The sequence below is a fragment of the Harmonia axyridis genome, chromosome 1 (genome assembly GCF_914767665.1).
Source record: "Harmonia axyridis chromosome 1, icHarAxyr1.1, whole genome shotgun sequence".
Classification (NCBI taxonomy): Eukaryota; Metazoa; Arthropoda; class Insecta; order Coleoptera; family Coccinellidae; genus Harmonia; species Harmonia axyridis.
This window is the reverse complement of record NC_059501.1, coordinates 7,766,491-7,788,733: the sequence shown is the minus strand read 5'-3', so window position 1 is coordinate 7,788,733 and position 22,243 is coordinate 7,766,491. Positions and strand designations below refer to the sequence as shown.

At 31.2% G+C, this 22,243-nt stretch overlaps 1 protein-coding gene across 12 annotated transcripts in view; it reads left to right on the top strand.

Annotated features, from left to right (window-relative positions):
* Nucleotides 1–3,433: 3,433 nt before the first annotated feature.
* LOC123672945 (homeobox protein HOX3-like) overlaps nucleotides 3,434–22,243 on the top strand; it is a 57,016-nt gene continuing 38,206 nt past the window's right edge. For 2 of the 12 annotated variants that reach the window (XM_045607866.1, XM_045607642.1), the window contains exon 1: nucleotides 3,437–3,675. Coding sequence is in view for 2 of the 12 variants with exons in the window: in XM_045607796.1 (XP_045463752.1) it covers nucleotides 16,517–16,831; nucleotides 16,920–16,989; nucleotides 18,487–19,220 (1,119 nt within the window). In the remaining 10 variants the exon portion in view is untranslated. Of the gene's footprint in view, nucleotides 3,676–16,472; nucleotides 16,832–16,919; nucleotides 16,990–18,486; nucleotides 19,470–22,243 lie in introns of those variants that run through there. The other 10 variants (XM_045607827.1, XM_045607421.1, XM_045607796.1 and 7 more) reach the window with 9 other exon arrangements.

The window sequence follows — 22,243 nt, the reverse complement described above, 5'->3', positions numbered from 1 at the left end:
CGGAGCAACCTCATGTTGTTTTCAAGAATAAAGATTTTTTTTCAGAAATATGAAAGGGCGGACACAAACTGGGCTAAATTGCCGCCCATCGAAAAGTGGCGCCTGAAACAGTCGCTTCACTGTTTCACCCCTAACGCCGGCCCTGCGTGAGGAATAATTTTTCCTACAGTATGATCATTACATAATTTTGAAATCCAGGTATTCTATAAAAATAACGCAACTTTCATTAGCAGTTGTATGGAAAAGTACTTCACTCTGAGAAATTACTAATTCAAAAGAAAAGACGAATTTTAGACCGTTATTTATAGACAATTGTCCAGACAATGTGAAATTCGAGAAAAAGGCCAAATTTGCTGATAACATTTTATATTGGTGCGTGATATTTATGAGTTGGTGGGGTTTCCCGGACTTGGTTTTTTTTCCTACTTAATATTGCTCAAACTGATATTATTCGTGTTATTTTGCACGTGACACTCAAAATTAGTTGAATGCTCACAACTTACCTTCTCTGACAAAAAATTATAAATCTCAAAATTTATGACAGGATAGCCTGAATGACCATTTCTTGGCTATTTTGGAGATACAAAGGGAAATGAGATACCTCTGGATAAAAAAAAAATTATATACATGGTCCCGCAAATGCTCTGTTTCCGGGAGGGTGTTTCTTGTAGTCCTATTTCTAGAATAAGTACCAAAACATCACAGCTTACTTACTACGGCTTCATAATAATTCGGATTATCGTAAGGATTATTAAAGAATTGTTTGAAATTTTTTTCTAGAGCAGATACGACAAAACTACAAGGAATCGAAAAGTATGATACTGGACCAAATTTTCTTTTAACATTTTTCTATACTATTCAAAAAAGTTCTGGAGAAGAGAAGCGAGCACTATTCCAGAAAAAATACCACCTTGTATACAAAATTAGTATATCACATGATGAAAACTTCAAATTATAATATCTTTGCCAATTTTAAGTATAATATCCTATGAAGGAAAAGTTTTATGAGAAAAAATTCAAAAAAAAAAAACGAACTTTAACACCATGCATCTCGAAAACAAAGCAATTGCGTTGTTTATGAGACTTTATTTTTTTAAAATTAATTGAGGAATCTCTCATTTTCCTTCATACCTCCAATTTAGGGACATCCTGTATATAGGAAATAGAGATGTGAAAAACAAGCAATATTTAAGACGGAGTATTTTTAATAAATGAGATGACTGTTCGAACGATCCAAGACTTGCTAGATGTACCCATGAGAAGACTACGTACCTATTATTGAAGAGCATTTAACTTTACATTTCATTTGGATTACAAATTTTGTTGTTTATACTTTTAATTGAATCTGTGCTGAAAAAATAACCGTGAAATTATGTGTTCTTTTTAAAATTGAATGTAGAAATTTGGGACAAATTTTCGAGACCTAATAACCCTTTACCACTCGACCTATATTTAAACGGATATATGTATAAAAATATTGTGAAGTGCAATAGTTACAAAATAACTCAACCTTTTTTTCCAGCAAAAAAACCTCAGAATTTTTAATTTTTTGTTAGTCAGATCGGTAATTTACTTCAAACATTTCAACAACCTGATTTTATTAATCAAGAATTTTTATAGGTATTTATGTATTCACAAACAAAGATTTTAATGCGTTATTGGAACTTCAAAGGATGGAATTAGTGATTAGCCAATATCAAATGATATTTTTTTCAATGGGACTCCCTATATTTTTTTATGCATTTCGATTCGTAATAACATTCTCAACAACAAAGCTCATTTGACTTTTTTTCGTAAAGGTGAGAATAAGACAGTTATATTAATAGAAACATTATAACAAACGGATTTGATAAAGCGCTATAAAATATCGAGTTAATGGTCAAAAACACCGCCTTCTTGTTGAACACATATTTGAGCCCTTCTATTGACACTATTGATTCACAAAATGAATGCGGCTAGCGGAATGGCTTTAAGATGGAAATTTTCGTTTCGTCTATTAATATCAAATAACTTAGTGGTGTCGATTGAGTGGTGCTACATGATGATCACGGGTTTCACGAGTTCACATCTCAGCGCACTTTTTTCCTTTTACTGTCTTATTTTGGTATTATTAACAAAATAGTGTCATTCGTATAAGTACAAAAAATGGTTGTTTGGACAATCATGAGCTTTATTCGCCAAAACAAATAAAATTTTTGTACTAGTGAAAGAAATAAATATTTCAAAATAAGTCGCTCATTTTCCACTTTAGGAAGAAAGGTGATATGCGTTTTGTTGTTGAGAATGTTGAACGAATCGAAATACATGAAAAAATAAAGGGTGTTCCATTAAAAAAAATTTCATTTTATGAAATATTTTGAAAACGCGACTGTCAATATTTTTTGTTCGTTTTCGGCATCGAGAAGACCACTAAAAATGCTACTAGTTTGCCCATTTAACCGACATCGTAGCATCAATAATAACGGAGTTAGCAATGGTGCCGACTTAATTTGAAACACCCTGTATAGGGTGAACAGATAATAATAATAATGAATGCTGGCTGCCATATTCATGTTAACCTATATGATTCTATTGGTGCTGAAATTGAAGACACAAATGGAACCACAAACGCTTTGTTTTTGGAAAACACGGTGTTAAATTTTGATTGTTTTCTGATAGTATCTACACTTCTGTAGATATTCAACTGAAATTTGACACTGATACTGCAAATTAGAATTCACATCACGGGATATGCCAATTTCAAATGCTGCAGGGTGATATATTTTTTGGAATAAAGTCCACGTTTTTCAAAAAATTGTTAAAACGAAGTTTGGTTTTCTACTAAACTTTTATGTTCCATAGAATTTCGTCGTGTCTGTTGTTTTGAGAAAAAAAATTATACAGCTCCGGAAAATCCAAATAATTTTAAAAGTCCAGTTAGTGAGCTGTGATGAATAAATCAATTATTAGTTTAGCTGTTCATTTTGCCGAACTCTAGGACATGATTCATAAATATTCGATTAACTCATTATGATTGAATAAAGAGTAGGACTGCAAGAAACACCCTGTATCTCGAAAACTAAGCGTTTGGGGGCACATGTTTATGAGACATTTTTCCCAAATTTATTCAAGGACTCGCTCATTTTCATTTACAATATTAATTTAAGAACAGCCTGTATTTATCTAAATAAATTTTCATATCCGAATAAAAATTATGAGGAAACTCATTTATTTCTCATTCGTTGGACTTGGGGGCCCTTTTGATACTAGCCCTCCGCTGCGCGAGGTATTCAGGAACCAATCCCACGCAAAATTGAAAACATTTTTATAGTAATTTCAAACATAGATATAAACAAAAAATTTTTCATATCAAAAAATTTTCGAATCTTATAAATTATAAATAATAACGTACCACCGAAAATTTCCTGCAACAAAAATCGTTTCGTCATATTTTATCAATCTGTCACGTACATATTCTCGGATGAAAGCGATGTATAAATATCCAACATGAGGCAAATTTATTTCTTTACGTGTTAAGACGATACAGATTATGTTGAAAACAGTACAACTGAAGCGGAATTTTTTCAATTTTTAAATTTTATTCTTCGTTAAATTGAGTTTTAGTGAAGTGTAGTGTCCCAATTTACGAATTTTACTGTGTATAAGGAATTTCTTTTGTTTATACTTTTTTTACAGGTAAAAAAACTTTTGTGTATATTGTTGATTAATTAACTATTTTATCACGCGATTCAACATTTATGAAAACATCATGTAACTAAAATCACGCTATGGATATTGATGGATTCGTTTTATTATTTCTAATTGTTAATCCTGAAATCGTTCGAGGAAAAAATGCAAATGAGTTGAAAGATGAAATCATGAGGTTTGTTGTACTTTTAGTTCCAAATATATTTTATCGAAGATTTATAGCGGTATTGCAATCAATTTTTCTAGATCTTGAGTGTTGTATAAAATTTCAATTGAATAGATTAAGGATTTCATTGCAAGCAATACCTATGTATTGTTGGATGTCGCACATTCCAAAACGTTAATATTTTCCTTTGAATAATATCTAAGATATGATAGACCTATGTTTTAAACGTAACAACAAATTGTATATTTAACCTTTACCTCAACTATAGATTTAAAAACAAGTGTGCTGATTGAAATACTTGTCTTCTAGGTCGTTTTATCATGAATATCATAATGATAAACCAACAGACTTGACATTATCAGTAGTGGTGGCATAAATATAGCCAACTGAATTCTTTTCCTCTCGATAATATGATCAATACCGATATGACTGAATTGTAAATTTGCAGTCAGATAAATACACACATTCCCGCAAAATTAGAAGAATGGACCAAATCTCAACCAAGTTTGTAGTTCATTTTCTCTCGAATCCTTTGGTCGATTTCAACAATTATTTGTCTATATTGTAACTTGATTCTGCAGGGACATAACTGTTAAGATGTCGTCCTCAGTTACTTCGTTTTTTGTTATATACAGGGGTTAACAAAAAAGTCTCATCTCTTCTGTACAATTTTTTTTTATTGATTGCGATATCTAAATTTGAAGAGAACTTACACGTCTCTATTTGGCACAGTTGTTGAACCAGTAATCAATGTTTTGAAGCTTTTATTATTAATTTTGATTCAGTTCAATTAATCTCTTCACATTAGAACCATAGAAAATTCAAAATGAATATTACTGGTTACGCAAAGAATATTATGAAATTATATCGATAACAAAAAGATTGAAATCTATCTTTGATCCGAATTGACTGCCATATATATTGCAGTTTTGAAAAGTCAGTTTCATTTTTGAATGACATGATTCAATATTTACCGTCTCAACAAAAATGGATGCATCAAACGAATTAGATCTTCATCTTAATCGGAGTTTTAAAATTATTATGCCCCTGAAATTATGGATCTGGTTTTCAATTTGGATAATTGTCAAAATATAATAAATAAAGGAAGGGCTAGGAAATAGTTTTTGTCGCTTGGGATTTGTTTTTAATTTCTACTGTTGTTTCTTGATAAAATGAACGTTTTCTTTTGTTTTCAGGAATATTTTTTATTTTAAATTCCCCAATCAGAATGTTGATTCCTCAAATGAATGTAAACTTACATTTCACCCTTTTCATCTTATTATTCCAGAGAAATATAACAAGTGTTTTCATTTCATACCTACATCAATTATAACATTTTTCAATCGTTTAATGTTTTTGCGAAGGGCTTCAGTGGCTTACGCAAGGGGTGGATAAGGGGGGTATATATCTCCCAAAATGAATTTGATTTTTAGTACAGATTTGAAATTGTTGGTTTTTTCAATTTTTCATCTCTCGGTAAAAGAGGTAGAACTTTTTTGCATTATGGATAGTTGACTTCCTAAGCAGGGCCGGCACGAGTGATTTCGGCGCCTGGAGCAAAGAATTTTTCGGCGCCCCTGCTGAAACAGCATCAATAACAACATGATCTTTATTTTAAAAAAAATGTTAACACTAGCATGCTGAAAACATTCGGCATTCAACAGTTTTGAATGCAAATTCCCATATATATTGAATTTGTAAACATCGGTTTCCAAATAATGCCAAGGCGAAGATGATTACTTTTGTTCCACTACGAGCACGTCTATGACCGAAGTTTATTATTTTCCTTTATCTAACCGTTTTGTCGGCGTCCCCCTTATTTTACAATCTGTGATTTTCGCATTCGTCATCGGTATACCCGTTGTTTTCGGTTTTTTGTATAATTTTCCTCACAAAATTCGCATCGAAAAATTGTCTGTATTGTGTTTTACAATTTAATGTGTTTCATTCAAATTGCAATTTATTTGTGAAGACATCAGTTTTGAATTGACTATTCAGGGTGTTCCTAAATTGGATGTACAAACGAAAATGTCAGATTCCCCGGATAATTTTGAGAAATAAAGTCCTATAAAATGAGTCCGGAAATGATTTGTTTTCGAGATAAAAATGTTAAAGTTCAAGATTTTTAATCATAACACCTTCCCTTCACAAGATATTTGACTTGAATTTGGCATAGATATTCCAATTTAAAGTTTTCATCATGTGATATGCTCATTTTGAATACAAATCTAAAGGGTGATATTTTTCTGGAAAAGTGCCCGCTTCTTTCCACAAGAACTTTTTTTCGGTGAAACACTAGTAGTTTAGAAAAAAAAAATAAAAAAAAAACTGTGGTCCAGTACTACACTTTATGGTTTCTTGTCGGTTCTTGTCAAACAATTCTTCAGTAATCTTCAGGAAAATTAAAATTATTTTAAGATTCAGTGAGCTGTGATGAAAAAATAATTAATTATAAGTTTTGGTAATTTGTAGCAAAGATCAATAAAAATTCGATAAACTGTTATATGCATCATAAAAAAGTAGGACTACAAGAAACTGTATATCGAAAACAAAGCATTTGCGGGCCCAAGTATGGGACATTTTATTCTTAAAATTATTCAAGGAATTTTTCATTTTTCTTCGTACATCCAATTTAGGAACAATCGAATCACAAAAAGCCATAATTTCGAGTAATTTTCGGTTCAAACTTCGTTTTCAAACCTTTCTTTCTCATATTTCAGATATGAGTAAACGTTGTTTTAAAAAAAAGTTTCTCGATTACCCCCCAAGAAAAATAAAGGTCTACGCGTTTGTAGTGTTGTTTTTCATTTTTGTGAAATACATAATGGATTTTATCCCTCTTACATCGGGGGTAAAAAGGAATTAGGTTTATTTTGGTTGGACTGTTATTTATTATACAGGCGGCTGAGAAAAGAGGGTTTGGCACCAGACGGCTCTGATTCTATCCATGACACAGAATATACGATTCCCAGATTACAGATTAGATCGATTTGAGACATTGTTCTAGAGCTAGATACTAGACTTTGCTCGATTTCTAATTAGTATACTCATGAATGCCTCTTGCATTTCTGCACAGTTCACAGAAGAGACGAAATTACATGTCTCGAATATTAGAAATTCCAATGCCCGTGAATACCTTGATTATATCATTTTTGGCGCTGTGGAAGAACACGTTAATTACAAAGCATTCAAGAAGTAATTTATAAATTGCTCAATTATGGACTAAGTCAAATATTCTAAATTGAGGAACTGGAGCAGGTTGAATATTTACTGAACAACAAGTGCAGCTGAAATTTCTGCTTTCATTTCAAGTGTCTTGGCAATGAGGAGCATGTACAACTTTCAATTTGAATTTTTTTTTCATGCTACATCGCACAAAAAAAAAATTAATGAAATAGTATTTTTGAGGGCTCAAATTCTATTTGGTATTTCTATAATATTCACTAAAAATATCTAACAAAATGACCTGGAAGCTTGAAATTGGCAGGGTAGGTTAGTTGAATATCGCGGTTAAGTTTATTAATGGGCAAAATCCGATAGGGGTTCCATAAATATGGTCGTTCAAAAATTAAAATTTGTTCGTTTTTCCATTACACACCTGCAAATTCGATAAAGATAAAAATTTGCAGTAGGATGTATAATTATAGTTTGAAGTCTAGTTCGAAATTTAATATTGATCGCATATCCAGAAGCATAGAATTTGCAAGAAGAACATCGAAAAAAAATTAAATATTTTCGTAATCACAAATGCCATGCAGTTGAGATTTCTGGTTTTTATCTGAAATGACAATTTCAAGCACATTGCAGAATTTAAAGCTGAACACTCGAATGTTTATGCCGATTTCAGGATATATAAACTAACCGACAAAATGACATGGCTCATAATAATACCTCATATATACTGCTCTCCAAAAGATAGGGAATTCTGAATTTTTAATTTTCTGAAATGTGTAGGTATATGTGAACAAATGCTGTTTTTTTTTTAAATAAGTACATAATATCAGGCAGTCTTTGAAGTTTTGTCTTACTTTACTATGCTACTTAAAACAATGATTTCAGAGTAAATATATAATAGATATCAATTTTTTCTTGAGTTCCCTAACTTTTGAATAGCAGTTTATATCTTTATACAGTTCTGTTATCTTCAAGGGTTCAATAGGCTATCCCTATCATCTGAGACAATTCTCGGATCTTGATTCGAAAAATACAGAAATTGTATAGAAATGAAAGTGCGATCGATCTGTACAGAAACGAACTCTCAAAAATTTATAAGGAATTTCTATTTTTCCTTTGCTTTAAAATCATATTCTCTATTTTATTATCTGATTAATTATTTCAATGCTTTCAATTTAGAGACATTCATTGATAGATTTCTTTTACATTTCATTCTAAATGCTGAAAAATGCGGGGAAGACTATGTTTCCCGAAATTTTATATGGATAATCTTGTATTCAAATTCATTTATTATAATTTTGTTTTATAGATATTTTGAGATGTTTAGTGAGATGATATGGATGAGGAAAAGTGTTCTTAATTGATTACTTAATCTGGAGAATATGGTATCAATATACAGCAGAGAAAATATCTAATTAAAAAATTTTTTTTTGCATATTCAAATATGCGATTATTAATTTTAATATCTATTTGAGTTTGATTTATGTATTTCCTGAAAAAATCTTATCGAATATGATGACAATCATTTCTCGGAGCCGAACTGAACAACAGGAAATGATGACTTGAGCCGTTGCGTCAACTTTATCAACCTTAGATCTCAACAAGAGAATAAGTACCTAACTGAATAATTAGTCTACATAGGAATTATATCTTTTGTTACTTTCGGAAACACCCCAGTTGACATTTTTGTTGGCGGCTGTCGGCCTGTTTCAAAGTAACAGTCAAACATGTTTGTCGCCAATGTGAAAAACAAATTTCAGTGTAAAATATCACAGCGAAAGTAACAATAGGAATAGTTACAGCATTTTTGAGTGATTGTTTCCCAGAAAAATAATTTTATAATTTCATTTGAATTCATATATGTACACACAGAATTTCATAGATTCTGATATACACAAATTCCAATAAACATTTTTTGTTGATTTCCAATCATAAAATCCACACAAAATTAGGCAGGAACATTCAATTCAAAATTTTGTAACTGAATTTCAAATTTTAGTTGGATCGATTGTGCATTTTTCCAATTATTGAGAATTCATTGAGTGTTATATTTGTAAAAACTGCAGAAACAATATTGAATGGATTTTGTCTTTACCAAAATATTTGAATTCTGAAATTCGTGATCATATACAGCGTGGACAAATTCGATGGCCTATGACAGGATCTCGGGAACTATATCTCTCATTTTCGAGCTTTTTTTAAGAGAAAAGTGAAAAAACTGTAAAACGCAATGCTATAATTCCTTTCATCTACGAAATAAGAAAGAAAATTGAAATTTTTCATTTTTCTCTGACCATCAGAACTTTCAGATTCTTGATGCTATCACTATGAAACAAAGCACTGTTTAATTGAAATTTTCCAATAGCTTTTAAATATAAAATCAAAATTGTGGAAAACCTTATTTTATATTAAAACTTATTGAGAAATAATTTTTTCAACGTTACCATAAGATTCAAATTCCTATTAAATAATGTTTTATTTTCACAGGGGTAGCATAAAAAATGTGATGTGGTTGATGGAAATTCGAATTTTCGTTTGAATTTTTTGTTAAATGTGTTATTCATTTTCTATAACTGTCTTGCGAAGATCCCATAATCATTATACATAGACATCGAATTTGAACCATTCCATGGCTGATGCTCAAAGAGACAAAATTAATTTTGATTTCAAATTCTTCATCAATGAGACGAATATTATTTTTTAAGACCGTCCTTGTCTGAAAATAAGGAATTAGGGCATTTACGCCAAATTATAATATGCTCATTCAAAGAACGTGCAAAAATTAAATAATAAAAATCGTTTCAAAATTTGCATTATCTCCATGCAAAAACTGAATAGTAATAATCAGAAGTTCAAAATTTGCATCATTTCTGTGTTCCATCGGAGTGTAATGTTTCACACTGATCATTTTTGTCGGGATCAAAAAAGACATGCTGGGTTTGTTTACTTTGAAACAGGCCAACAAAAACAGACACCAAATGGACAAGTGTTAATCGAGCGATACCTGAAGTTCAGAATTTCTATGGAAACCAATCAATGGAATTCTTATCCAATTAGGATCTACCTTTGTCAAAGTCGGAATTGCCGAATTATTCATTTCCTGTTACGTCATGCTTTGGCAAACCCAGCCAAGCAAAAAATTCAAGATAACATTGACATGATGTCAGGAGCTTTTGAGCGCTCGTTCTTTCATGCGCCTACGGGAGACAGTGACGACGCTAGGGAAAGGCCAGGGGGGGCCCGAGCCCCCCCTGAAATTCTGCCGCCCCCCCCTAAAATTTGAAACACTAAAGCTAAAATAATTACGAGATTAGCTGAACTATAATTTCGCTTCACTTTGGCCACCCCACAAAAAATCCGGCTCCCCCTTGGTTAGCCCTATTTTTGAAAGCTGGCGTCGCCACTGATGTGAGACCACAAAAGGACAAGGAGTTCTAATGATTTTCCTGAAATTCAGTATTAATCTTCGAGTGATTATTTCAAATATCAAAACCTTGACCACTTGGTTTTTACGATTTGCCTATGAAGTATGAAATGTTCAGCATGTTTTGAGTTATTATTTTACATCAATACGTATGTATTCAAATTTCAAATCGTTTTGATCTGTTGTCACTAAAATATAGGGTTTTTTTGAGAGGTTCCATTTTGATCATTAAAAAAAAAACAAATTTATCATAAGAGAAATAAATGGCTGTTTATTTCATTGGTATCCCGTATTCAATTTTCTGTAGTTATGATGACGCGATTAACATAAAATTTTGCACTTAGTTCAAACTTCAAGCCGTTTGAATCTGTTGTCACCAAAATATTCTTTTATTTCTTGAATTCTTGAATTTTCTATGGTTTTGCCGAATGATATACATGATATTTTGACTCAAACTTGCAATAATTAGTCTATATCTTAATGCAAAATTTCATATCCATTGAATTCAAGATTGTAAATATTCCGTTTGAGAGGTATGATGCGGACGGACCTAATTGAGTGGAACCATGAGTTTTTATCAGAGAGTCGAATCTTATCGTTTGAAGATTTTAGATATCTGTTCGAGGAATGACCGCTACAAGAGTTGAGATTCCGATTTTTAAATAAAAAAATCAGGTGATTCTTCCAGCCATTTCAATCAATTTATTGAACTGAAACGACGTTTTATGTGCGAATTTCGAGTTTAAAATCAACATTTCGCAGCAAACTCGAGAAATGCATTGACTTGATGACTGGATCATTTAAGGACTCATTAATTAATTGAATACTTCATTTTTCGAGCAGAGCAGACATTGAGACGTTGGAACGAGCAGTCAAAAATGTATAAGTAGATAATTTTGAATTATCGTTTCTTTAAAAACTTTATACTATATTCCATACAAGTAGGTGACTATATAGTTTTTATAAATCATACCGCATTCATGCTTTGATTCATTATTATAACGATTATTTTTTAACCGATTTATTCAACACTTCATTTCAAAACTAGAAAAATAAGGCAATCTAGAGAAATTATAAAAGTTGTTCAATGTCAAAAACCATCGGATACATACATTTCTAAACCTTAAAAAAAGGCATCAAATCATTACCCAAAAATCATAAAAATTTATTATTGAAAAGGTGATACTATATAGGAATGCAATATTAGTTTAAGTGTCCTCAATTTCCAGAAATTTTTTTTGAATAACCTTGATTTTAGATCAATTCATTGTTATATTGTTTCATTGCTCATGATATATTTTGTGAGTTTGGAGGAAATTATAAAAAGCAAAATTATTATTGATTTTCTTTTGAACTGAAATATCAGTGGTTATTTCACAATTTGAGATATATCAGATAAGGATCGTTTATTATATGTTCCTTTTTTTGCATCAAGGAACAACTTTCATTATACCAATCAAATGATCAATATTACAATGTTCGGTTCACACTTCGAGATAAACTCGAGAAAAGCACTTAATTTGGGTCTGAATCATTTTAAAGCCCATTTATTAATTCAATACCTCACTTTCGAACAGAATGACATATCATCTCTACAAGAGGTCTGCAGTTTCCCAAATTTGAACCTTGAATGGTTTCAAACTATAAGGTTCAACTGACTAATGACGTGTGCAAATTTAATTTTACTGTCCATGAACACGATAACATATCAACGTAAAAAGCTAAAATTTCAACGTAAACATCTAGGGAACAGAATTATTTTAGACATCTATTGAGTGAGATGACACGAAAAAGGATAACAGATTACAGAGAAGATACAAACAACTTGAATGTTGTTTGTATTTGATTTTCAAAATAAAATACCTCACGAATAGCAATCACTAATAAATTTATCTCGTGTTTGTAACCAAATTAAAGTTTCGCCTGTACATATACAAGGTGATTCAAAAGTACTTTGACAAACTTCAGAAGGTGATTCCTCAGGGCCGGCGTTAGGGGTGAAACAGTGAAGTAGAGATTGTATTTTGAAAGCGGAAATAGTTTATAAATCATAGTGTAAAATATGAATAATTACCTATATCCTTTTCCTTTCTCTTCCATAATAATAAATCGGTAAAATTTGTTTTGAAAAATATTTCAGTTTTACAAGCTTATATTCGTCGAGAATAATTTATGATCAACCCTTATACATAGTCCACGTCCAATTTTTGTATATTTCTTTGTTATCAGTCATTAGGAAAACCCAAAATATCAATCCCCTCACTAACTAAGTACTTCATGAATTTCTAAGGAGTGTCATAATGGTTTTACTACCTGCTATCAGTACAAACAGATAACGGTGCTGTTTTGGATTTCAAGTGTAGTTGAATTAGTAAATTGAATAATCTATTGTTGACTAAAAGGGTAAACTTTTATAGGTTGTGTAGTTCTGCTTCATCATTTTAAAGTTTTGTATTTGTATCCGAAATAATATTTTCTACAAACTTCGAAATATTATGAGTTACGCTCATTTTATAATGAGCATTCTATTATTATCCTTCAATTAACTAAGAATGTTGATATATCTTGTTTCACCGAAAATGTCAAATTTTCACAGAAATAAATTTTTTCTATTCTGTTTAAATTTGTGATATTTCTGATGAAGCGATTCATAAACAATTTTTTATATACAAATAAATTTTTAATTCGAGGACGGATTTATCTAGACTCTTTCGGGATCTTGATTGGAAAAATATGGACTTTCTAACGAAATGTTAGAGCAATCTGTTTAGGGAACGAGCACAGAAAGTCTAAAAGTAATATGTAACAACGAACATGCATCATCAATTTTAGAATCTTGATAATGATGATTGATAATATCAAAAATGAAGGATATACGTTTAGGAATAAAATTTGATTGAATTGATGAAAAAGTACCAACATTGTAACAGTGATATCAAGTTGATGTTTGCCATTCTTCAATAAAATTAAAACTTTTTTCTCAATTTATTCAAAATATACTGTGATAGGGGTGAATGTCATAAACATCTTTATAAAATGTATGGTTCAACTCAGCGTTCTCTGAACTACAGAATTTTTTCATTTCAAATTAATTAAGACAAAAAGTACACTACAACACCAAATGTTTCAATTTAGAAATGGAGGAAAATGAAAACACACCGTAAATAATTCATGAAAACTTTGTTATACATTCTGCTGAATTTACCAAGAAAATATAAAATATTTCGAAATTCCAAACGATAAGATGCAATCGATAGAAATTTATTAATATGATTCTAATGACATCATTACGACTTCCTCGACGCGACAAGTTGCTGTCTATAGAAAGCACAGTGAGTTGTCTAGAGCATATCTGACAAAATTCATGTATATATTTATTGAAAGCCGGTTTTGGAAGGTGACTTTCATGAAATCCAGAAATGTCTGAATAAAACTTTTGATTTTATCCATTTTCAGTGTTGAAAGAATCAGAAAATATGTGATGCTTTATATTTAATAATGTTTTAAACCTCTACTTTATTGCAGATGAAATTCGAAGATTATCTAAATTAAGCTAATGTAACAAAACGATTTTGTTGGACGAGACTATATCAATAATAAATCGTCAATTAAGATCATTAATTTGTTTTATGAATTGATTAGATTATCGATAATTCATTTTGGTGAAATTATAATTGCATAATTGACAACACCACTGCGCATGAAATCGTGAGCAAATTCATGTATAGGTATTAAAAATTAGATGTGTTTCAAATCTCGTTTCACAGCATAATTCAATCTTCCGAACAAAAATCTACAACCGAGTTGTTATTTTATCTTTAGTCACTAAATTTTTGCCAATATTTTGTTTTTTTTTTGGTTCTGATAAAGCTATCAACAATTTTGCTTGTAGCTTGAAATGGTAATTTTTATATATATATGAAAAATTATCACATTGCTTTTTCAATGGTTCTGATGATATCGCCTTAAAAATTAGCAAAAAGGTCTTGAAATTAATATTTCATATAAAATCCTGAAATTTTAACACCATCGGTTTTGTGTTCACGGAGATATGGTATTTTTTTTCGATATATTTCTTGAATTTCTTATGGATCTGGCTTTCAGCACAAAATTTGGCACAAAGGATGAAATGGGTAGCCTTCATTTATAGCCAAATTTCAACTTAATGCGATATGCGATCATGGAAATACTCTGTATTTAGTATTTTTTGAAATATCCTTCCCAAATTGTCTATGCTAGAATTGGTTTCTCATGTCAACAAACAATTTCTTACCCTGCAGTTTCAAAAATAATACGAATACAAAATCTCAAACGGCCATACTCACGGAACTGCTAAATTCAAAATCCAAACCTACCCTGAAAATTTCTGAAATGTTATGTAATTCAAAGATTTCAATTGATTTTTTTCTGAAATATCAACTTCTACCTCTATTTGTTTATAATTCATTTCATATAAAATGATTTTGAGAAAATAAAGTTTAGGGTTTATTCAATTCTTCTCAATTTTGAAAAAGTTATCGAAAGTTCATGTATACAATGAACAATTAATATTAATTAATTAATACATTACAAGAGAACATTGATGTTGATAATGATTATGATTTATTAATGATTTGACATTGATTCTTTTTATTCCGTTAATTGTATTAACTGTTTAATTCATAGTTTAATATGTTTTTATTTACACGTATGCCTTCTCTAATAAAATACTGTAAATTTTATACAGAAGTTTATGACAATCACCATCCTCATAGAACATAAATCATTAATCACTAATTATAACCTTTTCTTCCATTGAAACACTTTTTTCCTTTAGCATTTTTTCCGATTCTGCTCGCTTGAAAAGATAGTCTCTCTTTCTCTTGAAAATCCAAAAAAAAAATAATTCTAAGTTATATCTCGCAAATGATTTTGGGAATATAATTTTTTATTGGTATGATGAATGTATTCCGAACATGAAGTTCCGTCAAGACTGACTTCTTATCGAAATCAATGGAATATTTCCATGAATATCGTTTAGTGATTTTTGTCTCAAAAAATGTTGTTTTGCAGAAAGATTTTCTGTATCACAATTTCGACCGATGATGGATCAATCCATGACAGGAGAGTTAAAAGTATACATAATAATGAAATATAACTATGAAACTGAAATATTCCCGCACGATTTTGTTCTACAAGATATGGCAGAATGAACGGATTTGCCATAATATTATTTATAATAAATTTTTTCAATTCATTTTTGGCGATCTGATGAATCACCGAAAGAAATATTTTTATTTAAATCCTATCATTTCAAATGCTACAGAATTGTATATAGTTGTTTAATCAAAAGTAACTATAGGAGCAAGTGCAAAACTACTTTACTTAACGTCAGTGAAATCGAAATAGAAATTTCAGGAAATACATATGTTTATTTTATAATTTGACGGCTTATGAATGACTGCATGAAATCTTTCCATTTAAAATCCTATTATATCAAAGTCTACAGGACTGAATGAAGGTATATTACAAGGTGCAATAGGCGCATAAATGAGCTTTAAAACTTCTTGACTTGTCAGTGGAATAGAAGTTTCGAAAACTAAATTTTTTCAACTTTTTTTTCGACATCTGATGGAATATTTCTATTCAAAATCCTATTATTTCAAATTCTATAGTAGGTACTGTATATAGGTACAAGCGAAGGTGTCATAGGTGCTTAAATGCGTTAAAAACCTGATAACTATGATAGCGAAATAATTATAGAAGTCCGCCAAATAATTAATCCAAATGAATCCTATTAAATAATCGACAAAAATAAACAATTCCATTGAAATGCGAATTTGACACATTATACTTCAGGATAAACGAATTACTATAGGTCCAAAAAATTCTAGTCGGCCCCTCCCCCCCCCCACTCTATGTACCCAAACTCATTAAGAGGGGGATATCCATAAAAACAACATTACTGATAACGCTAAGACCATTTCCAAAACAGTCATCGTTGAGCAGACCTCAGCTAACATTGACAAATTTATTCTTCAGATTTTTCGTAGTTCGTGTTTGTGAAGTAACAGAAGTAAATAAGAATGGAAGATAAAGTAAAAAGTGTAGTTCACGAAGAGCAAAAAACTGGCGTTGAGGAGATGAAGCCATTAGTGTCCATAGATCAGGGGAATCAGTGTAATGGTGATGGACAGATAAAGTCACCAGTGATAGAACAACACATACAACAGAGAAACGGATACAGTGATTCTGAGATATATAGTGATATTCAAGGAAACGGTTTATCAACTGCCCCCTCTCAGATAACCATAACCCCTATGTGTAGTGAATATCCTGAACAATACGTTAGCTTAGATGACTATTACGATTACAATCGTAACAGTTCTCACCAGCTTCAGGTAAATGATTTCAAAGATTATATGAGATATTTTAAAAGATTTTGTCCTTTATAGTTTTTTTCAAATAATATTTTTTCCTTTTTTTCAGGCGGGCAATTGGAACATGACTACATATAGGATGAACGAATACAATAATATCAGAGATGACAGGCAATTAGGTAAGTTCAAATCATCATTTACCTACAAATTTTAAATAATCTTATATTTGATTAACATCAAACCTTTATCCCAATTTGGTATTTTATTCAGTTATCTTTTCACTAGAGAAATATCATTCAACCTACCATAATAAATCAGATTGTAAATCAGTTATTACTATGAAAGTGGAATATTTTCCAAGTCCAAAATTTTTTAAAACCTATATCTTCAAATAATAAATATACCCGTCTATATATGAACCTTTATGTCGACGCTTTTCCAAACTATTCAACTTTATACATAAAAATTAATGAAAATTTACAGTGGAGTATATTTATTCTTAAAGTTTACTTATCACCTAAGTCATAAAATTGAGTCAGAAATTTTGGTTGAAAATATTTTCTAATTTTATAGATATCATAACCTCCAACCTACAAGTAACAAAATTTGCTTCAATCCGTCCCTGTACATTTCTTGGTAGTTCATAAAATTCACGAAAGAGACAACTTTTTGTAGATGAATTTTAGAATATCGCTACTTTTTCATAAAACGTTGTTGAAAAGTGTAACTTTTCATTAGGGATTCGCGACTTGACTTGATATTTGAGATATTGCCTTGATATTCGAGCTACTTGACTTGTAATCAACTCAATTTCAAGTCAAGAAGTAGTTTTCCAATGTCAAGTCAATTGTTTATTTATCAAGTACTTGACATTGAAAAACTATTACTTGACTTGAACTTGAGTTGATTTCGGGTCAAGCCCAAGTCAAATAGTTTGAATATCAAGTTAAACCGTGAATCCCTACTTTTCATGATAAAATTGAATAAGAAATATCGAAAAATAGTGAAAAATGTTGCCAAACCGTACCTATATAAAAGTTTATGGTAATACTTCGTGTAAAAGTGAATTAAAAATTAGTAGATAGAAATATCACGTTAGATTGAATAATTAAAATCAATAAACATAAACAATTGTCATCGATGGGTCACATGATTATAATTGTTTTTGGTACTAAATATACCTACTGCGTATTCTCAGCGTGAATTTTAAGGAAAAATCGAATGAACAGATAATACTTAATATAAGTTCTTTTGATTATTTCAAGTAGCTTTTTCATTAACAATGCTATTGTAAAGAATTTATTTGAGTGATTGCCACTTGCAGTTTTGTTGGGGATATTTTTAAAATTCTCGTTCGCATACCCTTTTATATAATCTAGCGACTTCTAATCTCTTTTGGACTCAATCCACCATTATACGTCTCATTTCTCTGTGAAACAACGTTTTCAAACCTTTTTTTTTTTTCAATAAATTATTGATATATTATCAACTGCAAAATTATAACATAGATAAAATTTCCGAATAAAGAGTTTTCTCTTTTGAATAAATTTGTCTACTAAACGTTGAATCTTTCTGTTAAGATAGTTTATCAATGTGGGAACTTCTCTTGAAATCTGTTTAATAAGAATCGAAATCCTTGCAAATTGAACCCTTACAACAATAATTAAAATTTTCAGGCTACATGATGACTCCACAGCAGCAGCAACAACAACAACCTCAAATAGTAGCCACACAGATAACACCTAATAACCCCACAAAAAGAGCAAGGACAGCTTATACGAGCAACCAGCTGGTGGAACTGGAGAAGGAATTTTTCACCAACAAATATTTATGCAGGCCCAGACGCATTAATTTAGCGAGAGCTCTGAATCTGACCGAACGACAAATTAAGATTTGGTTCCAAAACAGGCGTATGAAGTACAAGAAGGAGCAGAAGAACAAGGGTGGCTCTCCTTCCGCTAGTCATCCCAATTCTCCAGACTCGCAACAGAACCCACTTAGGACCAAATGCAATGATACTATGAAGATGCCTCCAGTATACTCAGATTACGCCCAAATGAATCAACATATTCCTTATTTGCCAAGACCGAATCAATACATTGGCAGGGGATACAATAATTGGGCTCCAGATTGTTACCAGGAAGCTCCTGTATATACCCAAATGGGAAATCCCCCATACTACCCTGGAAGAAACTATCATGGAAGTTATATTCCGAACAATTCCGCCCAAAATATTACTCATCTTCAGAATGGATCTATGGTTCATGTTAAAGAAGAAGATATTTCTTCCCAATTGACATCCCAGGAACAACAAATTCTGAATGCTGGTGATAACAGCAATTGGTTGGATCAAAATTTGAACACCTCATACCCTATACTTAGCGGTGAAACTACCATTACCGAATTGTAATAGCTTTAGCGGGATAGCCAGTGCGTGTGATAATCACATACTAACATTTAAAGTAATGTTGATATCTGATTATGGCAATTTCAGTTGTTTCTCCTAAATAAATGTGTCTACATCTACATCTGTGTCTACATCATGCTTGTGTTCTTGATTATAGTTTGAATTATTTAACAGTCATTGTATCATTGTATATAGCTCTATATTTTTGTAAGATATATATATTTAATAATTATTTATGTAAAAAAAATTTTATACTTGAAGAAAACACCAAATTTTACACTATGTTTTATTATTTTCCCCTCTCTCCTAAAATATCCAAATAATTGTTGAAAACAATCATAATCGAGAATCGAACCTATGCCTGCCATCCTTCTTGGTGTATGAGAGAAACATAACTATTTGCACAAGTTAAAAAATTTCATTTACATTTTTTGATACGATTTGTTGTACGTTTCACTAACGTAAGACCTTTCAGATAGTTAATACATCTACGTATCCACTATAATATTATTTCTTATTGATGCAGTTGAAAAAATAGGGTTACTGAACCTACCGAACATAATAAACGTCTTTAGCACTTAGCCAGCAGGACATATGGCTCTTTTTCAGAAACTAATATGTATTATATCATTCATAACTCTGGAACTTTCAGGATTAGGCCTTTCGATAAATATTTCGCTAATTATGAGGCTAATCCGTTCATTCTGCCACATCTTGTACCATGTGTCAATGGCCTAGTTGCTGAGACACGTTAAGGTAAATTTAAAAAAAACGTTCTAGAATATCGAAGATTCGCACATATTTCATGGTTATATTTTATTATTTTTTGTTGGTACTTGGAATTCTCCTGTCACGGATTTATCTATTATCGTAAGTAAGATGTCTAAAAACCTGGTGTATGGACTGATTAGCTTTTGTTTTACCTATTTTGAGAATATTAGTTTAAGCTAAGATGCATAGAATACCTGGTGTGTTTACTGATTCGATTTTGTTTCAGACTTTTTGAGAGACCCACCTGTTGCTTTGGTGGTGTGCTTCACCAGAGTGCTGTAAGGTGGCGCTCTTTAAAATTTTTCGAATTCCCGCATCTGCCTGGTGCCGTTTAAAAAGGAAATACTGATTTTAGACACTGCAAACATTCACAATAAATTACAATTCAGTTCATATCGAATTTTTACTCAAATGAATGGAATATAATGACAGACCATAGAATATAAAATATTATTGTTCTATACTCAAAGTTCACGACAAGAGCGTAGAAATAGGGGGATACTAGGGGTAATAACGCGGTGCTCCTAAATTGGAGATACAAATGAAAATGACAGATTTCCGGATCATTTTAAGAAAAAAAGTCCTATAGCATGAGTCCCCAAACATTTTGTTTTGAGATACATGTGTTGAAGTTCAAGTTATTTTCTCGTATAACATTCCCTTCACAAGATATTTAATATGAATTGGCCATAGATATTCCAGTTTGAAGTTTTCACTATGTGATATGCTAATTTTGAATGCAAATCTACAGGGTGATATATTTTCTAGAAGGATGCCTGCTTTTTTTTTGGTGAATGGCTGTTAGTTTAGAAAAATGTAGAAAAAAAACTCTGGTCCAGTACTATACTTTTTGGTTTGTTATAGTTTTGTCGTATCTGCTATCGATTTCGAGAAAAATCTCTAGTAATCCTCAGGAAAATCCAAATTATTATGAAGATCCAGCTAGTAGTAAGCTCTAATGAATGCATTAATTATAAGTTTTGGTATTTATTTACCTAATCTGTAGCGAAGATTAATAAATATTTGATAAACTGTACGACACACTAGAAACAACCTGTATATTGAAAGCGAAGCCTTTGTGGGCTCATATTCATGAAACTTTTTTTTCTTAAAATTATCCAAGTAATTTCTCATTTTCCTTCGTAACTCTTATTTGAGAACAAGGTAAGCACAACTGAGTTAGTAACAACAAAAATTATTTCGAGTAATTTGGTTCAAACTTCATTATCAAACTTCTTTTTCTAACATTACAGATATGAATAAAAGTTGTCGTCAAAAATTTTTTTTCGATTATCTCTCCCCAAGAAAAAAAAGATCTACGCCCTTGTTTCACAAGAGTCGAGAAATGTCAAATGTAAACGATGTAAGCGCCATCTGAAAAGCCCGCGATCCCTCGAAATCAAGTAGGTATAAATCCGAAAAATCCACCGTTTTGTCTGAAAGTTTTACAGCTATAAGTAGACACACCATCTTAGTTTAAGCTTATGATTGGCTAGGATCGGGTTTCAATTGACGTAGCCTGTCAAAATCAAAGGAATAAAGATCGAAATGAAAGGTATAAAATTCCGTTGCCGCCACGGAATAAAACAAATATTTTCAATTTGGTCGAATGTCATTCCATTCAAAAATTGACGAGTGCATTCACCATGTTTTTAGACATCTTAATCGTAAGTAACTGCACAAGTGCATCAAAATTACCGATAATTTTGCTTGACAGCGTGTTGTCATAAAAACTGCATGAGTTCATTTTCATTTCAGAGCCCGACACCGAAGGTGGAGGGCTCTTTCTCCAAAAATGAAAATGACCGAATGTAGTTTTTCAAAGAAAACACGCTGGAATGCGAAATTATCCGGTCATTTTGATGCACGAGTGTAATTCGGGGGAATATTTCCCGAATAAACTGTTAACTTATCAAAGTGACATAGATGCCATAGATTCGATCTGTGTAAGATTCATAGAAACTATGCATCTATGAACAGAACAATTATCGCAGTACTATTTCGCTTCCTACAATGCAATTATCGCTGTAATTTTCGATAATTGCATTCTATGTACATAGAATTTTTGACAGAAGGGAAATATTCGATCAAATTTTTGATAGAGAAAACTGTTCAGCCAACCCACATTTTTCAGTGAATTAGAGAAAATAATGTATAATTCTTGTACAGAAGGATCATTCTACCACTTATTCATTCGTGGAAAAATTATAATGCCATCTGCACTTATATTATAAATTAATATTTTATTTCTAATA